At 40.8% G+C, this 15,288-nt stretch overlaps 1 protein-coding gene across 2 annotated transcripts in view; it reads left to right on the top strand.

Annotated features, from left to right (window-relative positions):
- LOC126458205 (uncharacterized) overlaps positions 1-15,288 on the top strand; it is a 117,150-nt gene that overhangs the window by 50,302 nt on the left and 51,560 nt on the right. The window contains exons 4-5 of one of the 2 annotated variants that reach the window (XM_050095099.1): positions 10,599-12,457; positions 13,552-13,801. In XM_050095099.1, the coding sequence (XP_049951056.1) occupies positions 10,599-12,457; positions 13,552-13,801 (2,109 nt within the window). Of the gene's footprint in view, positions 1-10,598; positions 12,458-13,551; positions 13,809-15,288 lie in introns of both variants that reach the window. The other variant, XM_050095100.1, reaches the window with a different exon arrangement.

Here is a 15,288-nt window from a genome sequence, read left to right as displayed (position 1 = left end):
GACTGTGGCTGGAGCATGGGCTGTTTGTCTCGAGTGAAGCAATACCTGATAGACAAAATCTTTTTCAGCTGAGTCTTGAATTTTTTGTGCATCGTTAAGGACTTCACTGAAGGTAGGGTTGCAGCGCTTTAGAATTTGGGCCCTCGATCTCTGATCTGATAGATTCTGAACAATAGTATCACAAAGCATTTCATCCTAAGTTGTGCCACAGACACAATTGAATTTACAGTCTCTAGTCATGCCCTGCAATTCTGCATGCCATTGCTTATAAGACTCGAGGAAAAATTTATACCATGGAGCAGCAGTGCGTATTTGACTCTCAAAAAGTTTGTGTAACTTGCAGTTATGACCTAATAGGCTGGGGCTCACTGAGGATAGACAGATTCATTAGGAGGCAGTAGGCATGCACTCCTACACATGATAAGAAAAATGCACGACGTGATTCACCTGTGATTTCATGGGCATCAAAATGCCGATGCAGCTTGGTTATGTGTTCTTTCCACATTTCCTTCGTCTCATTGATCTGTTAGAAGAATGGAGGTGGCAGCTTAATTCCTTCTTTAACTTCTGGCACCTTTTGTTGTTGTGCTGCTTGCACTTGTACGAGGCAAGAAACTGCTGACAGCAGGTCTGTTATTTGTTCACTCTGAAACTGAACAAGAGACATTAGATGCTGCTCAGCACTTAGATGTTACTCTCCCTTGTTTTCCATGAATCCTGATATATCTCATCTCAATTATTTCAACTTATGTATTTCAACTTAATATATGCACAAGCACAAAAAAATAATTCAATAGAAATAAAAAAATTGTCTTGCCCTGGTGTCCAAAGCTCTTTGTTCCACATTCTTTTGCTCATCACTAGTATGTTATGTCTTCTTTGCATGCTGTGTGGTTCTTTAGTGGGTGCAGGAGTGAGGAACAAATGCATTCATGAATAGAGAATTGAGATATTAATTTATTCTACAGCTGATATCAAATAGTAAAAATAATAAATAAATTTATTGTTTTAGATTGTCAAGTCATTTGCTAACAGTAGATTTTAATATTGAAACATATACAGATACAAAAGATTTGTAAATCTGACACTCACTATACAATGTCTATTCAGAAGATGTCAAGCCCTAGCCGCTATGAAAGTCTGTAAATCTTATTCAACTGGCAAACACACAAAATGGGGGTCAGTGCATGAATGTATCCGTGCCAACCATGTAGTGAAGCAATTGCTAAATGCAGCATAGCTGATATATAACGTGGCTGCTTTCACATGTGGCCCTGTCTTGTACTGGGTTGGAAATGACAGTGAATTCTTGGACCACATCAGCAATATCCGGGACAACATCAAGTTCTGATGGAGATAGATAGACAGATTGCGCCGTGCCATTCTATGATGTCCTCATCTGCTGTAAAGCAAATCGGTGTCTCAGCCTCAGTGTTTACCAGAAAATCCATCCTCAAGGACTGGTATCCACATCTATATCGGCATGACTACTCTGCAAGTCACATTTAACTGCCTAGCCAAGGGTTCATCGAACCACCTTCACAGTAACTCTCTGTTATTCAGCTCTCAAACAGCATGCAGAAAAAATGTACACCTATGTCTTTCTTTGTGAGCTCTGATGTCCCTTATTTTATTTTGATGATTGTTTCTCCCTATGTAAGTCTGTATCAACAAAATATTTTTGCATTCAGAGGATAAAGTTCCTGATTGAAATTTCGTGAAAAGATCCCTCCACAATGGGAAATGCCTTCGTTTTAGTGATTTCCACCTCTTATCCTGTATCACGGCCTGACACTCTCTCCCCTATTTCTCTATAATACAAAATGTGCTGCCCTTCTTTGAACTTTCACGGTGTACTCCATTAATCCTATATGGTAAGGATCCCACACCACGCAGCGATACTCCAAAAGAGGATGGACAAGAATAGTGTAGGCAGTCTCTTTAGTGTGTTTCTTGCATCTTCTAGGTGCACTGCCAATAACATGCAGTCTTTGGTTCATCTTTCCAATGACGTTTGTTTTTGTGTGTTCTTTCCAATTTAATTTTTTGTAATCATAATTCTTAGGTATTTAGTTGAATTTACAGCCTTTAGATTTATTGTGTAACCGAAGTTTTAACAGATTCCTTTTAGCACTCATGTGGATTTCAAATGACTTAAGATGGCTGCTCAGATTGTCTCCTAAATCATTTGCACAGATAAGGAACAACAGAGGGCCTATAACACTACCTTGGGGAATGTCAGAGACAACTTCTGTTGTACTCAATGACTTTGTCAGTTACTACAAACTGTGACCTCTCTGACAGTAAATCATGATTCCAGTCGCATAACTGAGACAGTATTCTATAAGCATGCAATTTGATTTCAAAATTGCTTGTAAGGTTCAGTGTCAAAAGCCTTCTGGAAATCTAGAAGTATGGAATCAATTTGAAATAGGATTGTCAATACTACTCAACACTTCGTGTGAGTAAAGAGCTAGTTGTGTTTCACAAGAATGATGTTGATTGAATCATTGTTGACTATGTGTCAGTATACCATTCTCTTCAAGGTAATTCATGATGTAAGAACACAATATTATGTTCCAAAATCTTGCTGCTTATCAATTTTAATGATAGGGGCCTGTAATTTAGTGGATTATTCCAATTGCCTTTCTTGACTTTTTGTGTGACTTGTGCAACTTTCCAGTCTTTGGGTACGGGTCTGCTGTTGAGTGAGTGGTTATATATGATTGTAAAGCATGGAGCTATCGCATCAGCATATTCTGATAGGAACCTAGTTGGTATACAGTCTGGACAGGAAGACGTGCTTTTGTTAAGTGATTTAAGTTGATTCACTGCTCTGAGGATATCTACATCTAAATCACTCATGTTGACAGTTGTTCTTGATTTGAATTCTGAAAAATTTATTTCGTCATCTTTGGTGAAGGAATATTGGCACACTAACACCTATCACCACCTGTTGCAGGAACATTCTATTCTGAGGATCTTGGTACATTGAGAGGAAGCTGTCTCAGATGCAGGAAACCTGCTGAAAGAACTGAGCTGGTTACAGAAAGTGTTCAAGGAAAGCAGCTACAACAACCACCAAATTTCACAAGCCTCTTTCTGAGGACACGGAAATAAGGTCTCTGGGGAGGAGTCGGAGAAGCTTGTGTTTTTGCAATTCTGTGATCCAGTAATAGGGAAGATAGTCTCCTAAAGCAGCATAGAGTCAATTTCGTCTTCAGGGCTCCAGCAAAAAGTCTCCTAAAGCAGCATAGAATCAATTTCGTCTTCAGGGCTCCAGCAAAAAATTGACAGATCATGAGGGTTGTGAAAAATGATGTAGGCCTCAAAACATCAGGTATATTTGAAATATCCCTTGGGTTTGGACAGTTTTATCTTGAACAGACTGTGAATATTGTTAAACAGAGCTGTGTAGAACACAACAGATGTTTTTGCCTCTGGTACCCTTAGAAATTGACAGTAGCAGAGCATTGCTCTATAAAATGGACATCGTATTGCATTTGAGGAAACATCTGGTATGAAATGGACTGTCATGGACATGAGATAGCGTAATAAAAGAAGTGATTGACGTAAAAATTTGTAACAACATCCTTAATAAAAATGGCGACCTTTAGCTAAGCACGTCTTAGGATACAGATAGTGGAAGGTTGAAGCAGCTGCATAATGAAAACATTACCTTATATGGCAGTGGAACAAGCACCAGTGATGTCAGAGACGGCAGCATGGCTATATAAGGATGGTAGCTGCAACCAAACAACAGTCACCACTTGACAGTGGCCAAGGAGTACTTTTCTTAAAGCTCATGGATTTTAAACCACTTGACTTGCCTGGAAGCTTGAGAGGATTTTATCAGGACTACTGGTGTCAGGAGGAGGAGATGGCACAGAAGATCTGTTTACGGATGAGCTGGGTGGGATGTTTTATTTAGTTGACGTATGGCTTACAGAATTATATTTTAAAAGTACATACAATTAAGTTGATTTAAGATAAGATAAAATTATATGAATCATTATAAGCGGATACATCTATATTATGTGTGTATAGTCAGACAATGAAAACTACAGGTTAGAACATCAGCAATGTTGAAAAAGATAGATTGCTACTTACTGTGAAGATGACACATTAAGTTGCAGACAGGCACAGTTAAAAGACACATACACATAAGCTTTTGGCCACTGCCTTCACCAGAAAAAGAGAAACACACACTGTTCATTCGCACAAGCAAGCACACCTCATGCAAACATGACCACGAACCCTCGCAGCTTGGGCCAAAATGCAACTGTCACGTTTGATGGAAGCAACAGTTTGGAGGGGGCAGGAAAGGTGAAGGGATAGCAGTGTACAGGTGATGGAGAAAGTGGTGCACTGTTTGACGGAGTGTGCAAGGACTACAATGCCAACCGACATGGCATCTGGAGGTTGTGGGCCAGGAAGGTGGGGAAAACAGAGTAAAAAAAGGAGAGGAGTGGGGAAAGATAGGTGAGTGCATTGGCAGAGGGCCACAAAGAAAGAGGGTGGGAGATGAGACTGGAGAGAATGTGATACGACAGAGGGGATGGTAACTTTTTGGTGGAGGTGGCAGTGTGTTACCATAGGCTGAGGCCGGGTAACTGTAGGAACAGAGAACATGTTGTAAGGATGACTCCCATCAGTGCAGTTCCAAAAAGCTGGTGGTGGAGAGGAGGATCCAGATGGCTTGGGTAGTGAAGCAGCTAATGAAATCAAGCATGTTATGTTCAACTGCATGTTGTGCCACAGGTGGTCTACCTTGTTCTTGGCCACAGTTTGGTAGTGTCCGTTCATTCTGGTGAACTGCTGGTTGGTGGTCATTACCACTTGGTATATATTGGCATATAAAAACCTGTCATATATTGACATATTTGTGTGACTACCAACCAGCCGTCCACCAGGATGAATGGACATCACCAAACTGTGGCCGAGAGCAAAGTAGATCACCCTGTGGCACAACATGCAGCTGAACATAACATGCTTGATTTCAATGGCTGCTTCACTACTCAAGCCATCTGGATTGTCCCCTCCATCAACAGCTTTTCTGGACTGTGCTGATGGGAGTTATCCTTACAACACATTCTCCATTTCCGTAGTTATCTGGCCTCAACCTCCAGTAATATACTGGCATCATGCCCACGACCAAACAGTTTCCACCCTCTCTGTCCCATCACCTCCTTCACATTCTTGTTTCCCATCATATTTGTTTGTTGTCCTGCCAGTTGCCAGTGCACCCAGCCATCTTTTCCCACTCATATCCTCGTTTGCTCCATTTTCCTCACCTCCCTGCCCCACATGCTCCTGATGCTGCACCTGTTAGTGTTCTTGTCCCGCTGCACTCTGCCAGTCAGTGTTTATGTCTCCCCCAAACCATACACTGCTATCCCTTCCCCTTGCCTGCCCCCTAGATACTGTTGCTTCCATCCCACATGGTAGTTGCATTCTGGCCCTAGGTGCTAGAGTTGGCAATCCTGTGAGTGAGATGTGCTTGCTTGTGTGAATGGATGAGTGGCTTCATGGGTGGTGAGGCTGTAAGGAAGAGACTGTTTGAAATGGAATGGAAGACAGCTTTTCTATCTAGATTATCCATAAACAGACCTCATGTGCCATCTCCTACTCTGACACCAGTAACCTTTTAACCAACCACCAACCAGCACTCCTCTGATCACCCAGCATCACCCTGACCTTGGAAAACTCAACCACATCCACCATCGTGGTTTTGTGACTACCTCTTGTCATGCCATGAGATGAGAAATATCCTACCAAATGTCCTACCTAAAGTAGTGTTCCACCACCCACCTAACGTACAAAATATCCTTGCCCACCAACATTACAATTTTGCTCTCAATCCTGGACCACGTGGGTCATTCCCTTATTGCCCCCTAAGGTGCAAGACTTTTTCCATACACCAACCCACCACCTCCTTCTGGAGTCCAGTCACAGACATTTGCTACCAAATAAATGGCATGTCCATGTGTGAAAACAGCCATGTTCCATATGAGGGGATATCTAGAAAGTACTGGAACTATTTTTTAAAATGTGTATATTTTCAAATTGTACAAAACAATCTCATCCTCTTCGTAATACTCTCCATTACAACTAATACATTTGTTCCACTGATGCTTCCACTGTTTGAAACATTATGTGTAGTCATTATTAAAAATGGCTGACCTCCTCTCCCTCATTTTTTCTTGGCTACTTCAAGTTGTCAAATCAATGTCCTTTCATGCCCCTTTTCATGTGTGGAAATAAGAAAAAGTCGCAAGGAGCCAGGTCAGGCATGTAAGGACTGTGGGGGCAACAGAACCATGCCATTTTTAGACAAAAACTGTCTTAACATGATGGCTGTGTGCGCAGGTGCGTTGTTGTGGTAGAAGACCCAGTCTCCTGTCTGCTACAAATTGGGCTCCAAGATAACCCACTAATCTCTAACTGTTGATCAGTTGTCTGTCGATGGTCTGTGAGCACAAGCCCTCGAATTTTTTAAATATTTTCATCGACTCGGGCAGTTGATGGATGTCCAGAATGAGATTTGTCATCAATCGACATGTCACCTTTTTTAAAATCAAGCAAACCACTCCTACACTTGAGTTTTTCCCATAGCATCATCTTGGTAACCTGTTTTAACATTAAAACAGTTTCAACGGCATTTTTACCAAGTAGGAAACAAAATTTCACAACTGCACATTGTTCACTTAAATTTGCCATCATAAAAACCGAAACAAGAACTAAACATTGAATTGACAGCAAAAATAGTCACTACAGATGAACAGAACAAGCCACGTCGAAAACAGCGGCAGCACTGAACTGGCAGTGAGTTGTACTGTACACGCCTACTGGCAGGAATATATACACACAAGCTCCACACATGGCAATGTTATTCCTCTCTTTTTTTTCCCTCGTATCAGCTATGCTGCAATTACTGTGCTGCATTCTGTGTGGGCATGACAAGTACCCCACTGTCTACTTACATGAGAGGCTACTACCAAGCTTTGACAAACCGCAAACTGGACCACCCAGTTGCCAAAAATGCTGCACACAACAACAACAGAAATGACTTCAACAGTTGCTTCACTACACAGGTCATTTGGATACTTCTTTCCAGCACAGGTTTCTCTGAACTACACAGGTGAGAATTTTCTCCAACATATCTTGCAGTTTTGCATTCCCCTTGGCATAAATCTCTGTTAACCTGTTTCCCATTGCCTCGCCTTATCTTCTGCCTTGTCTCTTGTGTTCTGTCCACACCATTCCTTGCCTACCTGGATTGTGTATGGCTTCTCCCATCACTCTCCCCTCCCTCCCCCTGGCAGGGGGCCATTCTCTCTCTCTCTCTCTCTCTCTCTCTCTCTCTCTCACACACACACACACACACACACACACACACACACACCCTACCCCTCCCCCTTCCTGTTCCCCCTTTCTGTCTCCCTCTTCATCTTTATCTCCACTTTCTTCCCCCCCCCCCCCCCCCCCCAACCCGCTCACTTTTCTTTTTGAACTCCTTTCATCTTGTGCAGCCACTGAGACATCTGTCAAATTGCATACTTTTACTAGAGAGAGAGCAAAAGATAGCATGTGTTTTCTCTTATGTGTTTCTTTGCTCAACACATCAGTCCATTGTAGGTGAGTGGTTATATTTCCTTAATTTTAGAAATATTAATTTTGTAGTTCCTTGTGTATGCTTTAGAATTGTTTTCCCAAGTTTGCAGTCATTGTCTTTCCCTTTCCCAAAATGTGTCATATTTGGGGGGGGGGGGGGGGGGGGTAGCCTGTCTTCTATGAATTTTCAATAATAGTAACATTGGATATTATGGAATAAAAGCATAATTTAATACCACTGTGATGGAACTTCTGTTTACATTATCTTAAAGTTACAAGTTCTCATTAAAAAAAAAAAAAAAAAAAAAAAAAAAAAAAAAAAAAAAAAAACTTCTGCCATTTTCCCCAACATTTGAGGCTTTAATGAAACAAATTGGTTACAAATGTATCATTCAAAGTATTTTCCATCACTGGCCACTACTTTCTCCCATTTTTCAGGCAGTGTACGAATCCCACGTCTAAAAAATTATTCATCTTTTGAAGTGATCCACGAATCAATCCAATTTGCAACTTCTTTATGAGATTGGAAGTGTGGGTCAACCAGGCCATGCGCCATTGATCTAAACATGTGATAGTCATAGGGAGCAATGTCTGGAGAATATGGCAGGTGGGGTAGGACTTCCCATTTTAATGTTTCCAAGTACATTTTGACCTCTTATGCAATGTGGGGTCGAGCGTTGTGCTGCAAAATCAATTTATCGTGCCTCTCACTGTATTGCGACTGTTTGTGTTTTAATGCTCTGCTCAAACGCATTAATTGCATTTGATAACGAGCACCTGTAGTTGTTTCACTTGGTTTTAACACCTCATAGTACACAATGCCGAGCTGGTCCCACCAAATGCATCTTGGAGCCGTGAATATTCGGTTTGGCCGTCGACATGGAAGCATGGCAGAGATAACCCCCATGATTCTGTGCATTTAGGGTTATCGTAATTAACCAATCTTTTGTCCCTGGTCACAATGTGGTGCAGAAATGCCTTCTCTTTTTGCCTCTGAAGCAACTGTTCACAAACACACAAATGCTGTTCAACGTCTCTTGGTTTCAGCTCACAGTTCCTTCTTTCTGAATCATGCCCATAGCCTTGAGATGTTTTGAAATGGCTTGCTGTGTCACTCCCACTAATTGTGCCAATTCTTCTTGAGTTTGACGCGAGTCTTCACTCAGCAATGCCTCCAATTTTGCATCTTCAAAATCATTCTCTCTTCCACCACTATGGCAGTCTAAGACGTTAAAATCACCGTTCTTGAAGCATTGAAACCACTCATGACATGTTCTTTCACTAATAGCGTCCTTACCATACGTACTTGAGAACATTCAATGAGACTCAGCCGCTGTTTTCTCGATATTGAAACAAAACAGTAACACCTCCCACAAATGAGGAGAATTAGGCTCATAAACTGACATTTTCAATCAAGAACAACTTTATTATGCATACACAAATTGACTAATGTTTGACTGAGGTTATGTTGACCGAGGTCCAAGCTAACTGCGTGACGTCTACGATCTGTTTCTTTCGACCGCTACTTACTATTGTGTCGCAACCTTTCAGCAAACGGTGGAAGCAAAGTAGTACACCTTTTTAAATAAAATGTTCTGCAAAATAAAAGTGGTAGTCCAAGTAGAGATCATGCAAAATAATGTTACACTTGTGTAGAAAGACCTTCTCATTTTGAACACAGGGCATTTCCACCCCATTGTTCTGAAGGGATGCTGCCTCAGTTGACTGTCACCTACTGATCTGCATACTTGGAGCATTCTGTAGATGCAGGAAAGGTTTTTCATAATGCAGTGCCATTATATTTTTGTCAGAAGAGGTAGATGAAGGCTCAGAAATATCGTTACAAACGTGAGATGGTTGCAGGAACCATTGTTCCAATCACTTATATAGAGACTAAAGGAGGGGTAAGACGTTGCTACAAGTATTTCCCAAGGCTTCACCACTTAAAGAAGACATTGAGGATTGAGAAGTAAATTGTACTTTCAGGTAATATTACTGACTAGGTTATCATGGGATTGACTTAATTCCACGCACCACATGTTCTTTATTTGATGCTGTCAGTGCCATAGTAAGTGATGTTGTCTGCTATGCTATTTTTTATCCCTTTTTTGTTTTATAAGGTGTCCTTTTGGCAGCTCGTAGGGTATCACATTTTACTTTGATTGGTCTTTCGTTTAGGCAGCTATTCCTTATTTGGTGCTCTGTTGAGAAACTGTTGACTTTGAAAGCCTATACTGTTCATACTGACATAACCTGTTAATACCGTCATATGCAGGCTCGCTGTAGCTTACAAGTTATGTGAGACATATATTTGTGCGTAGGCTGCAGCTGTTGAGCTGCACCTCCCTGCCAGACACTCTGTCGCTGGCATTGTGTCCTCCCTTACCATACACTCTGCCAGTAGACATATACAAACAAAAGGTGGCAATAAATCTTACTAATCAGAAGCAGTCAGAACCAGAGGTTGTGTCCAGAGAGAGAGAGAGAGAGAGAGAGAGAGAGAGAGAGAGAGAGAGAGAGAGAGAAAGTACTTACACTAGAATAAGTTGCACTGTAGGTGAAAAGCTAACGCAAGTGTGTCTGTATACCAGCCATCAATCATCAGAAGGCTAGTGCTTACAATTCCTCACTTTTGTTATTTGTAGGTTACTAAGTAAACTATAAAATAATCACATTTTTATATATGAGCATTTTTTCCCACTCTGTACAAACAATTGTCTGATTTATGCTTAACTCCCCTGTTAATCGAATTACAATTTTTTTTCTTTGCAGCAGGCAGTTAATATCCATTATCAGTATAGTTGCTTCTAAATAAATGCATTTATGCTTGAAATGTATGCAGGTGTGATCCGTAAAAGTGAAACTGCTCTGAATTGGCACTAGCACAGTGTCAAAAGTGTTTGCTGAAAGAGAGATCAGCAAAGAGCTTATTTCTGTATAAATAATAAAATTAATTCTTCTAGCAAAGCATCACTTTTTTGCAGGTTGATGGGAGTGTAGGAGGTCACGAAGAACACATCCTTGTTATGGTGGAACTAAGCAGTAATTGTGAGCAGACAACACAGCAGCTGTCATTTGGGGCACCTCGCTACCACATACAGAATGCTATGGGCAAGGTTCCACTCCACAATTGTGCAGAAAATAACCAGCAGACTTCTGTGATGTATGACATGAATATGCAACACATTTCAAGCAATGGGAAAACATTTGCCTCTCCATTTACTGCAAACAGTCAAAGTGTCTGTCCAGCCAAAACCAATATGTTCAACTGTTCTGACGGACGCCCGAGCCTAACGCAGGTTCAGGTGCTCACTTTCTCGTCGGGCAAAGATGGTGTTTCAGCTGCTGGGCCAGCACACCTGTATGCCACTCAGCCAATGACGTCTGTCTCAAAAAGTGAAGGTCTTGTGGACTTAGTGCAGACAGAAAGGACACTGTTCAAAGATGTGTCCAGTGCACAGAGAGACGATCAACCGACCAAAGTGGATTTGTCGAGTGACAGAGTTGCCTCTGTATCTTCTGATACTTTGCATCCCCAGTCTGTACATAGTGCATCTACCTGTGATACTGCCCCATGTTCATCTTTAGTGAGTGCTATCCCAGAAACTGGCAATGCAACATCAATAGTACCAGATAGCATTAGCACACAAATGATGTCCAGTATTCCTTCCGAACTACCCATTGAAATACCTACCTCATCAGAAGCTGTGTCTGCTATGAACTGTGATGAGAGTCAAGAAGTGCCCAACATTGAAGCCTCTGTGTTAGCTGCCAGTTCATCTGTTAATATGACAGATGAACTGGGAGACGATCTCAGCACAAACACATCCGATGACCTTTGCCTTGCTGTCGGTGTATCAGACTCAGTTTCTGGAAGTACACCAGGGGTCATGCCTGCTGACATATCTGTAAGCTTGCCTACACAGATTTCTGGCTCTCAGTGTCCTACCATTTCCAGTGTTACAAATAACTGCCCTTCAAGTGTTTCCATTGACTTGGAAGCTGAAACACATAGTAGTACCTGTAAACTTCCCAGAAACAATTCTCCAGAGGTTTCTGGTATTGCATCTACGCTCATATCACGTACAGTACATGCTGACACTCAGTGTGATATTTTAGCAGAATTATCAGGAGAGAAACAAGACATTTCCAGTGGTGTGTGCACTGTCGCGTTAGAGTCAGAAACTGTAACCTCAACACACTTAATGCCCAGTAGTATTACTGCTCTACCTGTGTCTATGGATCAACCTGAAGACACAGCTGCTGCCTCGGGTACTGTGTCTCCTTTAAACCATGGCAGTGCTACAACTCTGCCAACATCTATCACAGACACATTTCCAGTTACAGAAAGTGCACTGCTTACAGAAATCTTGTTGCTTCCGAGACCCCAACAAGAAACTACTGTAGAACCTCTGCAGGCAAGTTCCAGTGTGCCTCAAAGCGAGGCAGTAAGTCCATGTCCAGCAGCCAGTGATTCACTTCCTGCCCTACAGTCTGCCACCCCAGCGCAGCCAGTGTGCTCTGTACAGACCTCCACAGTTGCAAATAGTGCCTGCAGAACTAATTTCTCCACCATAAGCCTTGTTGCACCAAGTAGTATTCCTGCTCCCTTACCTCCACCTTCGGCACCTGTTTCTGTACATAATACCTCATCAGTTGCTGCCTCATCTATAGCCGATCCACATACTGTTTTCATTGCAACAGCTGCTGTCCCAGTTACGAGGTCTCCCACAACATCTGCCGTAGGTTCTACAAAATTTCAGAATGGTGCTACTGAGATATTCTTTATTGAAGAAGAGGATCAGACCTTAGCTACAGCAATGGCACTCACACCCGTAATTGAGTAAGTACCTAATTCACAATTATTCAGTATCAATTAAGAAAAATAGCTATTAAAATGTTTACTGCATTTTTTTTTTTTATTCAATTGGGTTATAGTTTACAAAACATTGTCCACACACATTGCTTGTGCGTGGTATAGAGCAAAAACCAAGTTCCTGTGTCAGCGTCATTAAGGACTGTTATAAACAAAGATACTGAAAAGCATAATAACCTGGGATTAAGAAAGAAAGTCTTCATTGCTGCAAAATGTACTGTAAGAATAATATGTGCTACACATCTACAATATCTTGTAGTCATCTGCTTAAGGAGTTAGGCCCTTCGACTACTGCTTCACAGTATATTTATTCCTCATGAAATTTGTTGTAAATAATCCAATGCAGCTTAAAAGGAGCAGTGGCATACGTAATTACAATACCAGGAGAAAAAATGACATTCGTGACACCACAATAAGTTTGTCTTGGGTGTAAGAAGCATTGTATAATTCTGGAACCAAAATTTTTGACAACTTACCTAGTGATATAAAATGTCTGACAGAAAGCAAAGTAAAATTTGAAAACAAACCGAAAACATTTCTCCTTGACAGCTCTTGTTCCATAGAATAATTTCTGTCATATTAATGTGTAAAATGTGGTGGGTAGGAGTTACTTAACTCACATATGTATATTATGACTCATTCTACATCATTAAGATTTATCATGTAAAGATCAATGGTACATGAAACTAATTAGCATTCTCTAAGATACACTACATCTCCTCTGTGTTCTGACAATCGCTTACATGATTTTACTGTCGTATGTATGAAAATATGAGAGGTATGACCTGTCACTGATGAAAGAACAGTGTCAGAGATCAATTTCTAGATAGGTGTCTTGTAATGCAGTTCTTTATAATTGTGAGTTGACTACCAGATATCACATGGTTGTTGATGTTACTGAAAGTCATTTTACATTTTGCAACAATTGCCTTAAGCTGCCAGTTCTATTTCCTTAGGCGCCACCTTTTTTAGGTTTGATTTAACTAATATTGATAGAACTTAAGTCCGTAAAAGAAACTTTTCAACTTGTTATCATTTTTATTCCTTTATTCCTATTGTAGGTACAAAGAGACTGACAGTGAAGACAATGAAAATGCCTCATCACGTGGTGGGAAGTTTCGTTGTGAAATGTGTGAAAGGACGTTCAAACGACGAGCGAAGTTGAATGAACACATGGCTGTGCACAGGCAAGAGCGGCCATATGAGTGTGATCAGTGTGAAAAGAAATTTTTCCAGCGTTGGGATCTTACTCTGCACAAACGCTTGCACACTGGCCTGTTCCAGTGTGAGTTCTGCAACAAGACATTTCCTGTGAGTTGTAAGGCAGACTAATTTTTCATCTTTATTAAAACTAATAAACTTAATCAAAGAATTGAAATTCCGATTAGGAGCTTACTAAACGAAGTAGAGGAAATTTAGCAGTAATACTGCAATACTGCAAAATTAATAAACTTTTTATTTACTATCGACCCAGTTATTGGACGCTGCTAGTGAACTAAATATCTCAATTTGAACTTAGAATTAAAGATGTTATATTTTAGGTGGCATAGCTATTCTCTGGTAATGGTATGTGTATCATATCGTATTGTTTTGTATATTCATGTATTTGAATACTTACACTCCTCAAATCAACTTAGTGGGGAGTACTTTAGCACCAGTCCCATTTCCCATCTTTCCTTTTACATCTGCAAATGGTCTGTGGGAAGAATGATTGTTGGCAAGCCTCCATGTGAGCTAAAATCTCTCTAATTTTACCTTCACGGTCTTTTTGCAGATATACGAAGGAGGAAGAGATATATTTGTTGACTCTTCTAGGAGCATACACACTCAGAATTTTAACAGTAAAGCACACTGTGATGCAGAATCTCTCACTTACAGTATATCTGCCACTAAAGCTGATTTCTATGCCACTTAATCAACCTGTAACAAAATGCACTGCTCTTCTTTGAAACTTCTCTACTTCCCCTGTTGACTCTATCTGTTTGGATCCCAGACTGACAAGCAGTATTCAAGTATCGATCGAATGAGATTTTTGTTAGGTAACTCCTTTGTGGATGAACCAAACTTCCTGAGGGCTCTTCCAGTAAATGTCAGTCTGGCATAATCTTACCTGCAGTTAGTATTATGTGGTCATTTTGCTTTAAACTGCTCCATATGCATTCTACTAGATATTTAATGGATGTGACTGCTGCAAGTGATCGTTCTGCAGTCATGTAATCATACAATAATGAGCGTTTCTGCCTATTTATGTGCAATATGTTGTGATTACTTATGTTGAGGGACAACTGCCAGTCCTTGAACCAAGTGCTGATCCTCTGTAGGTCTTGCTACAGTTTGCTACAATTCTTTGTATGTAACTGTATCATCCACAGGAACCCTCACAGAACTTCTAATGCTATCCACTAGGTCTTTCATGTATTATATTGTAAGAAGTAAAGGTCCTATAACACTCTCTTGGAGTGAACCCAAAGTTATTTTCACATATGAAGTTTTTTCTCCAATAAAAATGAGATGCTTTGGTCTGTTTGCTAGGAACTCATCGGGTGCTCTGTATTCTCTACACTCGTATTTCATTCATTTGGCTGTGGTGAGGAACTGTGTTGAACACCTTTCTGAAGTCAAGGAACGAGGCATCAACCTAGGGTGCCAATATACACTGCTGTCTGGTCCTGATGAACAAACAAACTGAGCTTGGTCTCCCACATTCATTTTTGGAATCCATGTTGATTACTTCAGAGGAGATTTTCAGTCTCTAGAAATCTCATAATAAGTGAGCATGAAACATGTTCGAAAATTCT

The sequence above is a fragment of the Schistocerca serialis genome, chromosome 2 (assembly GCF_023864345.2).
Source record: "Schistocerca serialis cubense isolate TAMUIC-IGC-003099 chromosome 2, iqSchSeri2.2, whole genome shotgun sequence".
Classification (NCBI taxonomy): Eukaryota; Metazoa; Arthropoda; class Insecta; order Orthoptera; family Acrididae; genus Schistocerca; species Schistocerca serialis.
The sequence above is the reverse complement of the archived record's forward strand: the minus strand, read 5'-3'. Positions and strand labels throughout refer to the sequence as shown.